The 13,843-nt window shown below is 51.4% G+C and overlaps 1 protein-coding gene across 1 annotated transcript in view; it reads right to left on the reverse strand.

The window, feature by feature from the left end:
• Positions 1-1,381: 1,381 nt before the first annotated feature.
• The window catches only part of LOC118505996 (low-density lipoprotein receptor-related protein 6), a 35,136-nt gene continuing 22,674 nt past the window's right edge, over positions 1,382-13,843 (reverse strand). The window contains exons 2-5 of the mRNA XM_036042574.1: positions 6,813-9,871; positions 6,567-6,727; positions 4,351-4,626; positions 1,382-4,266 (exon numbers count right to left, since the gene is read on the reverse strand). Of these exons, the coding sequence (XP_035898467.1) occupies positions 2,727-4,266; positions 4,351-4,626; positions 6,567-6,727; positions 6,813-9,871 (5,036 nt within the window). The 3' untranslated portion in view covers positions 1,382-2,726. The remainder of the gene's footprint in view (positions 4,267-4,350; positions 4,627-6,566; positions 6,728-6,812; positions 9,872-13,843) is intronic.

Consider the following 13,843-nt stretch of genomic DNA (forward strand, 5'->3'; position numbering starts at 1 on the left):
TTTCAGTCCCAGTACTCTTATACGCCTCCAAGACATGGACTCTGTCCAAAACCGACGAAATCCTGCTAGCCGCGTTCGAAAGGAAGATGTTCAGAAGGATTTTTGGCCCAGAATGTGAGGAAGGATAATGCAGGAGTATCCCATCATCGTGCAGCGAACTAGATACTCGTCAGGATCCGGTGGGCTGGTCATGTCATGAGAATGACACCGGACGACCCAGCCCGTCAATTACTCACAGGCCGTCCACACGAAGAGAAGAGAACAGCCCCAGCTTAATCCATCGCGACAGGTATCTAGATAGAGTGGAGAACATTCTCAGGCTGTGGTATGACAGGTTGACACCCATCACCCTTGCGCGTAACTCAACATCAATGCTGACTGGTGTTGGGTAGTGAGCTCGAGAGCTACCGGGAGGCCACGCCTCAGTAAAATGAGGGCTGTGAGCTCGGTTTTCGATTTCAAAAAGGTAGCTCCCCACTCTAGAACCTCACGAGGTAGCTCTTCGCACTTCGTGAGTGCGGAGCTAGACCGGGAGGCCTCACCTCTCACATGTAAGTGAGCAATTGCCCTCTCCTCTTTAAAAAGAGCTACTTGACCACACGCTAGTGCTGACTTTTGACTCCAGATAGGTGAAGTTCTGGACGACTTTGAAGGTGTGGACACATATCTGTACATCACCCCTGCGTAAATCAGTGTTTGTTAGCAGGGCCGCTGGGTGGTGCCACCATCATTTTGGTTTTCGCCTCGTTAATCTCCAACCCGAGGTTTAGTCCCGCTCGCTCGATCCTTTGATAAGCTTCTGCTGCATAGGAGAGCCTCAAACCAAAGAGGTCTATGTCATCAACGTATGCCAGGATCTAGATTGACTCGTAGAAGATGGTCCCCGAAGTTTCCACCTCCGAGTCGCGGATGGCTCTCTCTAGCGCCTGATTGAAAAGGAGACAGACAAGCCCATCTCAACCTGGCGCAGGCCCTGAAAGAATTCCGTCCACCTTCACCTGGCATGTGATGTTGGCCATTGTCATTCTTACAAGCCTGGTAAGCTTGACCGGGATTCCAAAGCTCATTGCGTCGTATAGTTTTACCTTAGGCTTTGCTGTCTTAGGCGGCTTTAACATCAATGAAGCGGTGGTAGATGGTTCTGGTGAGTGGCTGATAGTTTCCAACTATCCCTTCAACGAATGGGACAATTCGATCTTGTAGACGGCATTCAGCACCTGTAAAACCCTTGTAATTGCTGCACTCTAGCCTATCTTCCTTCTCGTATATAGGATAGACTCCAATCACTTCCTGAAGTACAGAAGAAGATCCTCATTTCTTGTGATATTTTTTTCCATCCTCCGTTCCGTCACAGCTACAGCTTTAGGATGTGGAAAGGGGCTTTTCTGTTTTTCATTACCATACCACTGTTTTATTACATGGTGATGGGTTTCTGGTATCGTTGGTACAATATGTACAGGACATAATTTGAGTCAATACTTAACGTAAACAAAACAGAAAGAAGTAGAAGGCCAAACAGCAAGGCACTACTTCCCTAACGGCGATGATATATTCTCTCTTCTAAATGCTTCAAAAAATTAGTTATCTGTAATGAATGCACTTTTCCGGAAACAATCTCATTTAAAAATGCATTATAAGGCATATCCTTCTGCGTGGATACTTGATGCTACTCACGATCGTCCTGTATTACGCCTACAATTCTCTAATATCGTTCGGAGACACACATTTAGTGGGATTAGTGGGAAGCTAAACACAATCTCGTTTCCATTTTGTACCACGGGGAAGGAAGGTATCGAACAGCAGGCGAATGTCCTTCGAGCAAAGAAGGACAGGTCAGTCTTATTCAGCCAGCAGCAACTAACAAAACGATACCACCTATCTCACTGGGAATCTACTACCCCGGGGGGGTTTTTTCCCCCCCGCACTATAGCTGCGTTTCGATCGATCATAAAACAGATCCTCCATTCGTTGCTATCTTTTTGAAAAACGCTCTCGTACGGTTGGTTTGCCGGTACAAAATGAATTTTCCCATCGCTTAGGCACACCATCTGGAAGACTGGATAATTGACCCTGGGTGGGGAATTTTGCTTTTTGCTGTCAAAGTCCGAAAAAGGGGTCGAGACGCACACAACTAATGAATGCACATGAGCTTAGTAGCGGATACGGTATGTACAAGATGGGGGATGAACACATAATCGCCCACCCACCCTCAGTGAGGGTGACGAATGTTGCAGAGATTTTTAAAGCTAAAGCAGCACACACACTTACATACATACATACACACACACGACTTACACCTTTTTTGGTTATGGCGGCTTACGGTAGTTAGTTTAGTTCTTAACGGCGATTTTGGAGGCACTTTCTGTTGGCATTCATGTTACGTGGGGCGAGGAAAGGTAGGTGGAGAAGGGGGAGGGGAGGGGGGGGGGTTTAGAACGATAACGATTTCCTACAGTTCCTATTAAACTAGCTAGGTGTGTACAAACCTTACAAACTAGCGGGAGACGACGACGACGACGGCTATCCTTCGCCCCACAAACCTGGCGAATGGCACACACGGAAGATGCTACGCCGGCCGGTTTCTATCTTCTGACGATGGGTTCCTGTGCCAGTGCGGGAAACGAACCACCACCGTACACTGCTTCATCCTCATCTTCCTCTTCCGGCTCTCTGTCCTCCTCATCTTCCTCCTCCTCATCCTCGTCGTCGTCTCCGTTCTTTAACTGCTACGAGAACCCTCGAGAGGGCGAAGGCACCGGTGAGGGTGGCGGAGGCAGGGGTGAGAAATAGGTCGAACTGCGGGAGCTCGGCGATGGTGGACAGCTTTCCGGCAACATGCCACCAATATCACTGTGATAGTGGGAACGGGGCGTCGGTGGTGGTGGGTACGGTTCCGGATCGTAGCAACGCTCCTTGTACTTTCCCGCCAGCGAACCACGCCCCTCGTGCCCGTGGCGTCCGCTGCCACTACCGACCGAGCTGCTAGTGCCACCGCCGGTCGTACCGGACCCATGCCCACCGCCACACCGCTGGCTGCGGTTGCTTTTGCTGGTGTAGTTCGAATCACTCTCGTCGCACGCGTCCGTCGAGCATGGTGTTGGCGGTGGCGGCTGATTAATGATCTTGTAGTGCTTGTACGGATGATAGCTACTGTTGCAGTAGCGTCCCGTCGAACCGGCTGTCGTTGCCGGCGATGGTGGTGGATTGAGCGGATACCCGATCAGGCTACTGCCGTTGGTGGTGGAACTGCTGGCACCGGTGATGTGATTGCGGTCATAGCTGCCCCCACTAGCGCGACTGTTCAGCGTGGACATACGGACCGCATCCGCCACGGACGCCAGCTTCGAAACGCGTATGTTCTTGTTCAGCCCACCCGGGGACAGTGGTGCGGCCGCCTGGTCACACTCCTTCGGCTCGAGACCACCGCCACCGGTACCGAACCGGGTGCGGAACGTTTGCAGCAGGTAGACGACCAGAAATACGACCGCCACCGCCGTCACCACGACGATCAGCAGCGTGATCTTGCTCGAGCTCGGTGTCATCCGGCGATTGCCGTACTCGCTACATATCTCCGGCGCTTCATCCTCACCCTTCGCACAGTGCTCGTCGCCGTCGCACACGTTGTGAAACGAGATGCACACCTTACTGGTTGGGCACTGGAAATCTTCCGGGTTCTTGCAGCAAACCGCTTCATCGTACCCATCCAAGCACTGGGTCGTCCCATCGCACACCAGATGCTTGTCGATGCATTCGCCAGACTGACACTTGAACTGATCACCGCGGCACGTCGGACAGTCCATCTCGTCCGAACGGTCCGGGCAATCCTTCTGGCCGTCGCACCGCCAGGACGACGGTATACACTCCTTGTTGCCGTCCCGATCGGCCAGCTCGCTCGGCGCGGCACAGGTAAAGTGATCCGGGCCACAGATCGGTTGCTCGCCGCAACTACGCCGATCCTTCAGCAGCATCAAACCTTGCGGACAAGCGCACACATGCTCGCTCGGTGCATCATCGGGCGATCCGATGCAGATGTGGCTGCACTCAGCACGGGCCGTGTTGCAGGTGTGATTGCGCAGTGCACGCTCGTCCGGTGTCCACACCGCTACGATGTCCGTCATGTGCGGGTTCTTGTGGATCTCGACCCGCCGATTGTCGCCCAGTACCGAAATGCGCTCCATCACCGGTCGCTCGTCGAGCCAGTAGATGAAACCTTCCAGTGCTGCAATCGACGATACCATGCTGATGTGTTCCGCAACCAACGTTCGTCTGCAAATGGAGAGTAAAGTAGGTTAAACTTCCTTTTTTTTTTGCCACGACACGAATAACTCGATAAGGAGACAGTCAACGTACACATCCTGTCCATTAATATCCATTGTGTCGATGCGCTTGCCGTGGGCATAAAACAAACGATTCAGCTGCGGATCAAGCGCCAGCGCCTGTATGCCTTCCAGCTTCGTGATCAGCTCGACACGCTGCGAACCGTCCAGCTTGGCGCGCGTAATCGACTGGGCCGATCCGACGTCCGTCCAGAACAACAGCCGCTTCATTGGGTGCAGTGCCAGGCTGCGTGGTTTCTCCGTCCGGCCAATATCCACATTTCCGATGCTGGCGATGTTTCCATCCAATCTGAAATAATAAAGGCAACGTTTAGTAAGGTCTGTTAGGTGGAGCCAGACGTTAAACCGAACTACCACGAGGCCCTCCAGAAGTACCTGAGGGCTTGAGCGACTGGGGGCCAGTCACCCTGCCTCAAGTAACCTAGCGACTACAGAAAGCTTAAATAATTATGCGGTACCCGGATTTCACGATAACAGACCCCCGCACCGTCCAAAAAATTATATTCTCATGGGCTCATGGAACGTACGCACTCTCTACAGAGCCGGTGCCTTGAAGCTACTTGATGACGCCTTAGCCATACTGAACATGGACCTCGCAGCTCTACAAGAGATCCGTTGGTTAGGGAATGGTGTGCATAATCGCTACGACATTTACTTCAGCTGCCACGGCCGCCACCATATGCTCGGAACGGGTTTCGCCGTCGGTCCGCGGCTGAAATCCGAATTCATCCGCTTCAAGGCTATCATTGATAGGCTATGCATCCTGCGCCTGCGAGGCAGATTCTTCAACATCAGCCTCATCAACGTCCACGCCCCTACCGAAGACAAGGATGAAGAGGGGAAGGACCTATTCTAAGACCGCCTCACAAAAATCATTCACCAGTGTCCCAGGCACGATGTTAAAATCATCCTGGGGGACTTCAATGCAAAAGTCGGTAGGGAGCCAATGTACCGCCAATACATTGGAAGTCACAGTCTGCATGAACACAGTAACGACAATCGTTGTAGATTGGTCCAGTTTGCAGCTGCAAATAATCTGGTTGTGGGAAGTACCAAGTTTGCGCGCCGGGACATTCACAAAGCTACGTGAGTGTCTCGGGATGGAGCCACTTCCAGCATCACACGCCAGGTGAAGGTGGATGGAAAACTCTCAGGGACTGCGCCAGATGGAGATGGGCTTGTCTGTCTCCTTTTCAACCTGGCGCTAGAGAGAGTCAACCGTGACTTGGAGGTGGAAACTTCGGGGACCATCTTCTACGAGTCAATCTAGATCCTGGCATACGCTGATGACATAGATATCATAGGTTTGAGGCTCTTCTATGTAACAGAAGCTTATCAAAGGATCGAGCGTGCGGCACAGAACCTCGGATTTGAGATTAACAAGGCGAAAACCAAAATGATGGTGGCACACTGATTTACGCAGGGATGATGTACAGATAGGTGACCGCACCTTCAAAGTCGTCCAAAACTTCACCTATCTGGGGTCAAAAGTCAGCACCGACAACAACATTGATGTTGAGTTACGCGCAAAGATGCTGGCTGCCAACCGGTCATACCACAGCCTGAGGAAACTTCTCCACTCTAAACACCTGTCGCGACGGACGAAGCTGGGACTGTACAGAACATTTATAGTCCCAGTACTCACATACGCCCTCTTAGCCGCGTTCGAGAGGAAGATGCTCAGAAGGATTTTTGGGCCCCGTATGTGTGGAAAGACAATGGAGGAGCCGCTACAACGACGAGCTCTACGAGCTGTACGATGATCCCCCATTGTGCAAGCGAATTAGACTCGTCAGGCTCCGGTGGGCTTGTCACGTCATGAGAATGACACCGGACGACCCAGCCCGTAAAGTCCTTTTAGGCCGTCCACACGGATTAGGCGTGGTAGGCCCTAATTGAGATGGAGTGATGGCGTTGATGCGTTACCAATCCAGAATTGCCGTACTTATCGATTGGCAGACGACGGCGCTAAACCGTGAGCGGTATCGAGGATTGTTGCAGAAGGCCAAGACCGCAAAGCGGTTGTAGCGCCTGATAAGTAAGTAAGTAAGTAAAGTAGTCAGCCCTGCGTAAGAGGCGGTCTGGATGGGATTTGAGCCCCCGGTCCTGCCGTGTCAAGACCGGCGCCGTTATCGCCTCCCGCCACCGGACCGCCCCATTCGGTCATTAGGTTTAGCAAGCCAGAAATGGCAGACATAAAGAAGTAAAATGGCAAAAATGGTTACTTACGTCGTTATATTGATGGTGTTTGTGTGTGAACAGCTCCAAAAGAGTAGCCGACCGATCGGATCTATTGCCATGTCGAACGGAGAGGAGGTTGGATTGATCGACACTTTCGCGTTCGTGCCATTATCGAAAGCTCGTCTAATGATTGGACCACGTCCGTCAATCTGAAAAAATGGAGTTTAATCGACGTTACTAACCAGTTTCTATTTAAGCATGGATGATAAATCCTCGATTGCAACCCAAACTTACCCAGTAGATGTGGCGCGTCAAGACGTCATACTCGACGGCCCGTATGTTTTTGCCCGTCACCGGCAGCGGGATGTCGGGCGAGTCGACCGTATTCGGTACGAACCGTCCAAACGAATTCCGCTGGCTGAAGATGATGTAGTTGCGCGGTGGACTGCAGGACACTCGATTAGCGTTCAGCGTGTAATGCGTCGGACAGGCACAGGTCATCTTGCGCTGGCCCTGCGCCAGGCAGAGATGCGTGCATCCGCCATTGTTGGTGCGACACTGGTTCGAGCCCGACTGACGACCGGCATGGAAGGCGAGCAGTGCGTACGTATACTTCAGGTTCGAGTGTACGATCGTTCGATTGTCGCCGGTGGTCTTGTTCGCCCGCCCAATCTCGTCCGTCGTCCAATCGGCCCAGTACACCCAATCCTGGTAGATGGTCAGGGCTACCGGCACGAACCGATTGCTGTCGGCGGCGTCCGCCATCACTAACCGTGTCCGCCGTTTACCGTCCCAGTCAGCACTTTCGATGCCGGTGGGCGAAGTCTGGCGCGCCCAGTACAACCGGCGCGTATCCGGATCGAGCGTTAAACCGATCGCATGGTTAGCACCGGAAATGATCGTCAACAGATCACCGCCATCCATTGCCGCCCGGCGAATCGAATCCGAGGGCCATTCGGTCCAGTACATTAGGCCTTTGCGGGGTTCGAGAATCAGATTTTTCGGCTCCTCGATTCCCTTCCAGATCAGAATGCGGCGACTGCTGCCATCCAGCCGGGCGACCTCGATGCGACGCGCATCCGCATCCGTCCAGTACACGTTGTGCGCCAGCCAATCGACAGCGATACCTTCCGGCTGCATCAATCCCGTCTCCACGATGCGCTGCACATCCGAACCGTTAATGTAGGCACGCGAAATGTACTTCTGCTTCTGGCTCACCCAATAAATGCGCCTGTCGGCTACGTCCACGTCAAGGTAATGCGCGTCAACTACATTCCGAAACGGCGCATAGTCCGCGTGGTTGTGGCTATCGATCGAAAGGCGCCCAATACTGCCATGGTTCGAGAACAGCAGGAACGCGGCCGGCACCAAACACGTCCGATTGTCACGTCCGAGCTCGTAGTCAAGCTGGCAGCGGCAAACGTAATCGCGCGGCCGGTTCAAACAAAGCTGCGAACAGCCACCGTTCCCTACGGCACACGGATTCGTACCCTGCACCTGGTGCAACCGCGTCACTTTGAGGCCCATCAGCTCGGCAATGTTCTCCCCGATGGTCGTCCGATCCGCACCGGTCAGCTTATGCGCCCGGTCAATCGATCGTCGCTGCCAATCCGTCCAGTACAGGTAGTCACCGAGCAGGCTCAGCCCAAACACGTGCGGCAGATTGTCGGAGAGGATCGTATTCCGTCCCGATCCGTCCATGTTCGCTACCTCGATCGTGTCCGCCTTTGCATCGCACCAGTAGATCTTCCGTGCCTCCACATCCAGCGCAATGCCATTGGGCCAGATCAGATTTTGCGACACGATAAGTACCCGCTCGGTTCCGTCCAGCGAGGCACGCTCAATTTTCGGTTCCTTGGCACCCCAATCGCTCCAAAACATCCAGCCGAGGGTGGGCGCCAACGCGATCGCTCGTGGCTCTACCAGATTGTCGTAGATGAGCACGCGCCGGAAGGAACCATCGAGACGGCATACCTGTATCCGATCCGTGCCCGTGTCCGTCCAGTACAGATTGCGTGCCAGCCAATCGATCGCCAGCCCATCGGGTGCTTGTATTTCGGCGGTAACGACCTCCTCCGCGGGACCACCCATCCCATCGGCACGGGCCCGCTTAATGGCGCTCTCCTCCTTATCCGACCAATACACATAGTTTTCTACCGGATCGTAATCGATAGCGATGGCGTATCGCAGCTTACCGGCCGGCAACGGTACAATCGAGTAGTCCGGAGAATCGAGCGATATCCTGTTGATATGGGAACGCTGCACCACGAACAGCATGTCCTGCGGACCATCGGCACACTGTGTAGCGGTGAGCAGTTTGATTCCGGTAGGGCAGGCACAGCTATACCCGGCCGGTGCTACCGTTGACAGCAGGCACAGATGGGAACAGTTGCCATTGTTACGCCGGCAAGGGTTTGCCGAATCAGTCTCTGCCTCTGGCTGCAATCGTCCGTCCCAAGCATGCACCGTGATCGGAACTTCCGTCTTGCGCAGCAACTCTTTGCGCTGATTGCGCTGGATGTCGTAATAGTGTAACGTTCCATCCTTCCAGTCCGTCCAGAACAGGAAATTGGATGTGAACGTTAGGCTGTACGGGTAGTCAAGATCGCGCACAAGCGTCCGCCGATTGCCACCGTCCAGATCCATCACGTCCAGAAAGCGCTGATTGCCGTCAACCCAGTAGATCAGTTCCTGCCCCAAATCGACCGCCAACCCGTTCGGCCAAAATATCCTATCGTTCACCAGCACCGTGCGACTCTGCGGATCACCGTCCATGCTGGCACGCTCAATCTTCGGACTTTCGCCCCAATCCGTCCAGATCATGTAGCGGCGGGCCGGTACCAGTGCGATCGCCCGCGGTTGATCGAGATCGCTCCAGATTAACACCTTCTGCAGCCGTGCATTCGGTTGCCGTCCGGTGGCGGGAACATCCGCGCCCAGCGGTTCTAGCTGCGCCACCTCGATTCGATTCGACTCCCCATCCGTCCAGTACAGCTTGTTCGTGTACCAATCGATCGCAAGCCCTTCGGGTTTGTCCAACCCGTCCGTTATCACAGTCGTCTTGTTCGTTACGTTTAGCGTACCGTTCGTGCGGCCACACTGGATGACCTCGAGCGTGTTCTCCGTCCAGCATACGAGCCCTCGCGCGTGGTAAAAGTCCATCGCCGACGCTTCGTTGAGATCCTGCAGCAGGACATCCATCGTGTAGTTGAGTGTGTTCGTGGCCGGCTGTACGGACACGTTTATCACGCGCAGATCGTAGTACGTGGTGAAGAGCAGCAGAATTGAGCTGGACGCATCGGAACCAGAAGGTAAACCGAAGTGTTCTAAGGTGACTGTTGCTGCATCTGCACCTAAAAATGAAACAAGATGGAAACGATAGTTTAGAGCTTTGTAAAAGCGTGATAGCGTAGTTGAAATCATTTTAAAAGGTTCTGACATTGCAGATGCACAATGAACTCAAGAAAAATCATGAGCAGTTATAAATCAAACTTAAAAGTTGAATCCATATTGCGTAAGGAGAAAACATAAACACTTTAAACCTCATCAGAATCCCTATGTAAGACAAAAAAAAAAGATATATTCTTTCAGTAACAAGCCGCCTGATTAATAGCTCTTGTGACTCGCGTTTGAGGGCTTGCCTGCCTCCTCTTCAACCTGCCGCAAGAGAGAGAGAGAGCCATCCGCGACTCGGAGGTGAAAACTTCGGGGACCATCTTGTACGAGTCAATCCACATCCTGGCATACGCTGATGACATATACTGTTCAGTTTGTCTGACTGATTGGACACATCCGCACCATTCCCTTCCAGCCCTGGGACGTAGCTTGTTCGGCGTGACCAACAGCCCGGACCAATCCCTCCCCTTCGATAGTCGACCAGTTCGGCATAGTCCAACGGTCGCTGTTGTCCTCTTCCCGGTATTAACCCACTATCACCACCTCGGGTTTTATCATCTTCCCTTTCCTTTCCCAGCCGAAATCCCGGAGTAGGCCGTACCCCTACATATACCGCTTTGGTTTGAGGCTCTCCTATGTAGCAGAAGCTTATGAAAGGATCGAGCGTGCGGCACAGTACCTCGGGTTGGAGATTAACGAGGCAAAAACCAAAATGATGGTGGCACCACCCAGCGGCCCTGCTAACAAATACTGATTTACGCAGGGGTGATGTACAGATAGGTGACCGCACCTTCAAAGTCGTCCAAAACTTCATCTATCTGGGGTCAAAAGTGGTGCTGGCTGCCAACCTGTCATACCACAGCCTGAGGATGTTCTCCATTCTATCTAGATACTTGTCGCGACGGACTAAGTTGGGGCTGTATAGAACAATTCTAGTCCCAGTACTCTTATATGCCTCTGAGACATGGACTCTGTCCGCAACTAACGAAGCCCTCTTAGCCGCGTTCGAGAGGAAGATGTTCAGAAGGATTTTTGGCCCCGTATGTGTGGAAGGACAATGGAGGAGTATCCCACCATCGTGCAGCGAACTAGATACTCGTCAGGATCTGGTGGGCTGGTCATGTCATGAGAATGACACCGGACGACCCAGCTCGTGAAGTACTTTTCGGCCGTCCACACGGACAGAGGAGATGCTAGCGTTGATGCGTCCCCGAGAACGGCCGGGATAACGGATTGGCAGACGAAGGCGCTGGACCGTGAGCGGTATCGAGGATTGTTGCCAAGCAGACCTAGACCGCAAAGCAGTTGTAGCGCCTGATAAGTAAGCAAGTAAGTGACTCGCGCTTGATCTACACGAAGTTTTGTGTACTCATGTTTACACGAAAAAATAAAGAGACCTTCTTAGAAGTTAAAATGGTCCGAAAAAAAAAGATTAATATTTTGTTTGAAGATTTTTCCCCCAACATGTTTTTGAACTACAAACGCATCGCAAACATTTGCTTTCACTCCGCGGCACGAACGTTATAATGGTACGAAATGATGGCTACGGTTTCATTCCTTTTTAATTAACAGCGGCAGCAGAAGGTGATTAATAAGTTGTCTTGAAGATCACTTTTCAGCGGCTGCGCGTGTCCTGAATTCCCGGGCTATCATCATCAGTAGTGAAGGGCACTAACTGGATCATCAACCCACCACATTTCATCTTACGTGCGTCGCTAATTGCTAGCGTCCGGCCGGCAGTCGTTCACGATCAACACCGATGCGCACAGTTTAATCACAGTTGTCACTATCGATTCTGCCACCGTTATTATCTGCCCGTGCCGCGTGTGCGTATCCGCCGTTAGCACAGCTGCTCTGAGCCGCGTACGGACCGAGAGATCACCGGGATATCAAATAAATCAATCCACAAAGGTGTGGGTTTCTTAAGTAATCGATACTTCGCCGTACCTTGAGCCTGAGCCTGAGGCAGCTGTCAAGTGTGCCTAGTTCTTTATTGCTTCTGCGATTCTAGCGAGCAGCAAGGTAATTCGATATTGGGTTGTTACAATTTACACCGACGATCATCGACAATCCCCGCCCCTGCCTGCTGTCGCATGATACTGATCGGAAGCGTTTTCATACCTTGAGTGGAGAGTATGCACGCCGTATCCATGCTCATTATTGATTACTCCCCAAGGGGAAGTAAAAAAAGAAAAAATCACAGATACTGCAATCCATCACCATCAGTAACAACCTCGTCCGAAGGGTGGCTGTCCACTACTTCCAGGAATTGCGATGGATCATGCATACGGAACGTGTTTTGATTATATGCTATACCAGTCTGATTTGTAATGTATAACATTTTTCCCTTCCCTGTTTTACTGTTTTTGCTTGCCCTCGCTCCGGACAAACGACTGGACAGCGAAGCCTGGCAAGCAGCATCCAGTGGGCCCCACGGCAAAAACTCTAATGTTTACACAGCGCAATCGAACGTCCCATACACGCATCACTTCAACTGCATCTCGATGACCACGACGACCGACCGACCAACGGACCAGTACATACGAAATGTCCACAACAGTCCCAACGAAACGTCCACTTCATCTGCGAGCTTCGCCAGGAAAAAGAGGAAAAGGAAAAGCAATCTCAAAAGCATCAAGTAAAAAAATGAAAAACACATTTAAAGTAAACAAAACCGTGAAGAATGAAACCTATTAGCCACTCGAACGGTGGAGGGTCCTTCAAGTCAGACTGGTCGGGACCCACTGTACCCACACTGCGGTGATGGTGCCGAGTGTGTACTCGCTTGTTTCTGTCCTGTTTCTTTTTTTTCCCATTTCTGTACTCACATTTTCCAAGAGGTATTACGATATTCCCCCCAAAAACCCAACATCCGGGCGACCCACACGGTGCAGCGGAGCACATGATTTTGCAATTGTAATTAGGCTTCATTATTTTTATTCAAATTATGCACTTTCCCTTCATCGGTAGAACGCGCAAAACAGGGGGACACACACAGCCAAGAGGTTCGATCGATTTTCGAGACAGCATAAAAACAAAAAAACGGAACGGAATAAATAATATCGTCGATCGGCTTGTCGATTCGGTGCAGTTTTATTCAGCAAATAATGCGTGCCTTTCCAAGTATTTGCATATGCAACAACGTGCGCGTCTCAAGGATCGTGCTCGATTGTAGAACGCACAGGAACTTCTGCGATTTGGTGGTGCGCGCACGTTCAGACCACTTTCAAGGACACAACGTTCGACCGATGTAATGCACATTGGTGAGGGTCCGCCATTGTTACAGCCCGTACGCCATATGGAGCGGGAAAGGTGTTAAAGAATGCTGCATATTTTATTTGTTAGGTTAAAAATCCAGTTCAATGCCATGCCAACCGAGGAAACATTCTAGCAGGGATTTCAGCATTCTGTTTAAATGTTGTAGCTTTTTGCTGATTGTTGTATGGTTCTAGGGAATAATACGTCAATTTAAGTGACATATTTTCTGCCAACTGAAATTATATTATAGTTGTAGCGTGAAGTATTGTGCAAAATACGATTAAAATTTTTGAACAATCAAGGAAGAACAGAGGAAATGTGCCTACAATAATTTAAAAGGCTTACAATAGACAATTAAACAGCTTACAATACACTGAGCAACACAAACTGGAAGTAATCATTAAATGAAGTTCTAAGACAAGAAACTTGTGCACTTCAGCCTTTGGAGATCTCTAGGTCTGCCAATACTGACTTCAATGATTTCTTCACAGTATTGGCATGATACCGAAGGTCTCGAGATCTCACTCACGGTCGAGCGCCGTCGTCTTCCAATCCAATATCCCCCAGCCGAAAGGTGTCTCAACGTTATCATCTTTCGATATTGTCCGTGTTGCATATTTGTTCTCAACTCCTACCAAGCTTCATATGTACATCGAGGCGTTTATATGATA

The sequence above is a fragment of the Anopheles stephensi genome, chromosome 2, assembly GCF_013141755.1.
Source record: "Anopheles stephensi strain Indian chromosome 2, UCI_ANSTEP_V1.0, whole genome shotgun sequence".
NCBI classification, from domain to species: domain Eukaryota; kingdom Metazoa; phylum Arthropoda; class Insecta; order Diptera; family Culicidae; genus Anopheles; species Anopheles stephensi.